General features: G+C 44.2%; 1 protein-coding gene across 1 annotated transcript in view; it reads left to right on the top strand.

Annotated features, from left to right (window-relative positions):
• clcn5b (chloride channel, voltage-sensitive 5b) overlaps positions 1–4,453 on the top strand; it is a 23,515-nt gene extending 19,062 nt beyond the window's left edge. The window contains exons 15-17 of the mRNA XM_020619568.1: positions 203–313; positions 442–658; positions 3,744–4,453. Coding sequence (XP_020475224.1) covers positions 203–313; positions 442–658; positions 3,744–3,834 — 419 coding nt within the window. The 3' untranslated portion in view covers positions 3,835–4,453. The remainder of the gene's footprint in view (positions 1–202; positions 314–441; positions 659–3,743) is intronic.
• The last annotated feature ends 6 nt before the right edge of the window (positions 4,454–4,459 follow it).

The raw sequence follows: 4,459 nt of genomic DNA, 5'->3' as shown, positions 1-4,459 counted from the left end.
AACTAGATTTGAACAGAGATGAACACACTTGTGAAAACATTACCTCCAGTGCTTTGACTGACTGTGAGGGCGTGTTTGCACATTTTAGTCCGTACAGACTGTGGTTATTATTTATTACACTTCTAAAACTGTCAAAGTAGAAAGAAAATGCATAAATTCTTCCTTTTAGTGAATGTATTGTAACAGGGACTATACTGCATATCACAGGCCTTGGTGGAGAGCACACGCTACAGTGGCTTCCCCGTGGTCGTCTCACAGGAATCCCAGAGGCTCGTCGGATTTGTTCTCAGAAGAGATCTGCTCATATCAATAGGTCAGAAATGTGCCTTTTTACAATTTTGAAAATTATTGTTTATGTTGTGACACATTTGTTTCTGCATTCACATGTTTTTCTCTTTCCTTCATCTTTAAATAATACCTGTCAACCACCCGTGCTTTCAGAGAATGCCCTGCAGCGTCAGGAGGGCGTCGTCAGTGCCTCCCGGGTGGTCTTTACTGAGCATACTCCTTCCCAGGCTCCTGATGGCCCACCTCCCCTCCGCCTCAGAGGAATCATGGACCTGAGTCCCTTCACAGTCACAGACCATACACCCATGGATATCACTGTGGATATTTTCAGGAAACTGGGACTACGCCAGTGTCTAGTTACACATAATGGGTGAGAACAAAGCTACATACACAACAGGACCTTATTTTTCACCAGTTCACCCACAAGATTCTGTAAAAACAAACCTATTCAAAGTATTAACCCTAGTATGACTCTGTCAGAGTAGAAATCAGTTTGTTTTCACATATCAATAAATACAATAACAGAAAGGCAGAATGGACAGATGGACGGACACACCTCTCACTCATTTAAGTGAGATATCATCAGGAATTTGTGCTCGCAGAGGGTTGGAAGGAGTGACAGATGGATGTGTAGGAGCGCCTCGGGTCAATTCCGCTGTCAGGTCACGCATTAAAGGAAAAGCAAAGCGCTACAGGAGTTAGGCAGGAAGACTGATAGGAGGGAGGGTCCGTATGAGATGGTACAGAAAATTCTCAGGGTGTTTGTGCACAAGACTCTGCACTGCCAGTGACCCCATTATCATGAACTTTACTGGGGACGTGCAGGTTTCTGTAATGGGAAACGTTCATGTTGACCTGATGGGGATGCAGCAGCGCTTGCGTGGTATTTGGCATCGAACCTGTGAAGCTGTGTAGCACAGGAAGAAGAGCAGCTCTCTGGTTTTGGCATCAGACCAGTTTCCTCCTATTTATTTGCTATAGTTGTCACTTTAAAGTGATCCCCATGACCGGGCCATGAGCGATGCACTGTTTGGAAAACTAAAAGCTGCTGTGTTTAGTGAGTCATTGTACAACAGGTTGTAACCATTCAAAGATATTTACCAGAACTTTCTGTTTGAAATTGCTGCCATCGACTAAAAATCTCGTCCAGCTCCACCGAGGCCACTTTCACACGCAGTCCAGCTGTCCGTCCGACTCTCTTTGTAATCGCAACAGGACAGCGCTACTCATGACAAGTAGACAGACCCGAGCAGAAGAAACTTCATTAGTGTTTTATGCATTTTTTTTAATTTCGGTCTGTGATGCATAACCACACAGACTTCAGCTGTTTAGATAGAGATCTGGTGTGTTCAAACACAGCTTTTAGGGGTGTGGAAGGTGAATTTTGTATGTTTTTATGAGACATAAATAATGAATCCAACACTGTCAAACACAGACTTATCGTAGCTTTCACACACTGTGTTGGGAACGCTTTTTTTTTAACAAGGCTGTTGCTGTTATTAGGGTGTTTCTCTTGGTCTAACTTGTCTCAAGCTGTGAGCTAAGCCTCCTCTGAGCATTCAGGGTTTGGTTCTTTACTGACGTTAGGCCACTGAAGACTTGACTCATCGTGTGTGCATTAATTGAAGTCAGGGGAGGCCTCTTCAATCTGTTGCCTCCTGCTGCCTTTAAAGCTGTTTGAGTAACGTTTATCAGAGCAGCTTTGAAATGCGTGTAGCCTCGAGGTGAAGCGGGCTCGTTGGGTTGCCGGTAACTCAAACCAAATCCGGGAGAACAACAAATGAAAATCAGCCTCCGCAACTAAAACCGTCAGAGGTGCCCTTCAGCTTTACTCTACATGTTTAAAGCTCCTCTTCTACATAACTTTGTATTATAACAGAGCAGTTGAAGGGTCTTTCACAGTCTTGCCTGTGGACACTTTTGACTGTTGAAAGGCTGTTGACAGGCATAGCAACTCTTGTAGGACTTGCATGCATTTGCTTCAGATGGGCTGCTTGTTGGCCAGTGATAGAGGCTGTTACACCAGAGTGGATCCAGGTGGGACACGAAAATGGAACATTTCCACGTATTTTTATTTGGGACAGACGGAAAATGGGAACAAGAGGAGGCCCATAAAAAGGAGCAGTAAAGGGAGATACAGGCTTTGGGTGAAGTTGTCTGTCAGGATTTGTGTTTGCCCATGAAAAGTGACAAATCCCTCATTGTCTGGGAATGATACACTCTCCGAGGAAAGACCTCGGGGCTGTTTGAAGTGCAGTGTACAGTATAATCTCTGCAGGCATCTTGTAAAATGTTAATTTCATCACTCTGAGTAGCAACAAAGATATTTTCCCAGACTGTGCTTAGTTTATAGTTTGTAGCTTTTAGTCAAAGGTTGACTCAATGACAGGAGTCATGTCTACATGACTCCGGAGTCTTGTAAACACTCATCTGGTTTCGTTTCTTTTGGTTTGTTAGGTCAGATTTGGTCTCAATCCATTTTACATAATGAGGCGTTTTTCAAGAGCTTTGCTCGGAAAATTATGACAAAGATTATAAAAACATCCTCCCAGCCCATTTGCTTTTCTTGTTTTTAATATATCCACTCTCTGACTCTTTTGATCCCGTTCACGCTTGTCACACACGTGTCTTCAGACCCACACACTCCTGTCGGGTAATTTGCTTTGCGCAGAATTGCTCTGTGCCACCAACACATGATTCCAGAGGGACCTCTGGGCAAGTGACAGGTAGCAAGTAACTCATGAGTATTTACAGCAGTGTGACATGTACTGGACTCAGAATACTCCAGAGGGATAGCTTGATGGGAACATAGGAACATTTTACCTTTAATCTTCTGTAGCAAGCCTACGGTACGTGATGGTCGAACCAGAGCAAGTAAGGTTGTAGCAGCAAAAGCCCCCGAGCGTGCTGAACTGAAAAAGGATGGATTTATTTACTTAGAATTCATCATTTCATTTGTAAGAGGAAGAATGTGTTAGAGAAACAGTTGTTAAATGACATAGTCTCACTTTAAGGCGGCGCTGCTCAGCCCACATCATTTGTGTCAAAATTTGAATCTGTTATTTTGTTCAAACATTTATTTATTTGTTTCGTTTCTCAGAATTTGTTCCTGCTCATGTTGAACTATAAGCTGCCAACGCAGAAACCAGTTCTCAGCTCTTGTTTCTCTGCATCCAGTATGAGCTGTCAACTCTAATGGTTCAGAGTCATTGTGGTTTTCTGCCTTCACCCTGTTTACTCTGTGTTTTCTTGTTAGTCTCACCCCCCCGCTGCGACCCGCTTTCCCTCTGGGACTGTAATAAAACTGAACTGAGCGACTGCGGTCAGAGCTCGGCCCGATGTGTGTGTTTCTGCTCTCTGTCATTTCTTTGACTTTCCGCGGTGTGGCAAACAAGCATGACATGAAGTAATCTGCTGCATTATGTTCTCTTTTCTCTTTCTCTGCGTGTCACTAGGAGGCTGCTGGGGATCATCACTAAAAAGGACATACTGAAACACATGGCGCAGATAGCCAACAGAGACCCTGACTCCATCCTCTTCAACTGAACTCCTCTTCATCGCCCCCTTTGATCAGGGGGAGCAGAGGACACCGGCTTACAGGGTTGAATGAAATGCACCTTAACTTCTGCGACTGTTCGGAGAAAGCCAAGCAAGTCAGGCTCCATTTACACAGGTGGTTAGAGATTATTATTTTTTAAGGTGGAGACATTTCTGGCTTTCCCAAAGTGAGTGCACCACTGACAAAGAGCTCTCAGAAACAATGACTCATCCTTATTGACAATGCTGGCCTCAACTTCATGTTCAACCTAGAAGGAAACAGGACACATGAGAAATGGAATATTTCACATCTGCTCCTTTTGGCTTTTGTCTAGTCTGATTTGTTTATCTCTTTTCAAAAGAGAGAGAAATCTGGGAGGTCATCATCTCCGCTATTACCTGTGATGCTTCTCTGCATCACCTAAGAGAAAAAGATTTAAAAGGAGGTGGGAACGAGTAATTCACTGTTAAAGATCTTGACAAGAGGAGAGGAGGAGGAGGAGGAGGAGAAAATAAAGACATAAGGGAAAGTGAAGAGAGGTTTGGAGAGCTCTGCCCTCAAGTCATCACGGCAAGCTGAGACAGAGCACTCTGAGCTGGGGGGATGGATGGTCAGACGCCCCCCCCCCCCCCC

This window comes from Monopterus albus, unplaced genomic scaffold (assembly GCF_001952655.1).
Source record: "Monopterus albus unplaced genomic scaffold, M_albus_1.0 scaffold222.1, whole genome shotgun sequence".
Taxonomy (NCBI): domain Eukaryota; kingdom Metazoa; phylum Chordata; class Actinopteri; order Synbranchiformes; family Synbranchidae; genus Monopterus; species Monopterus albus.
This window is presented reverse-complemented; position numbering and strand designations above follow the sequence as displayed.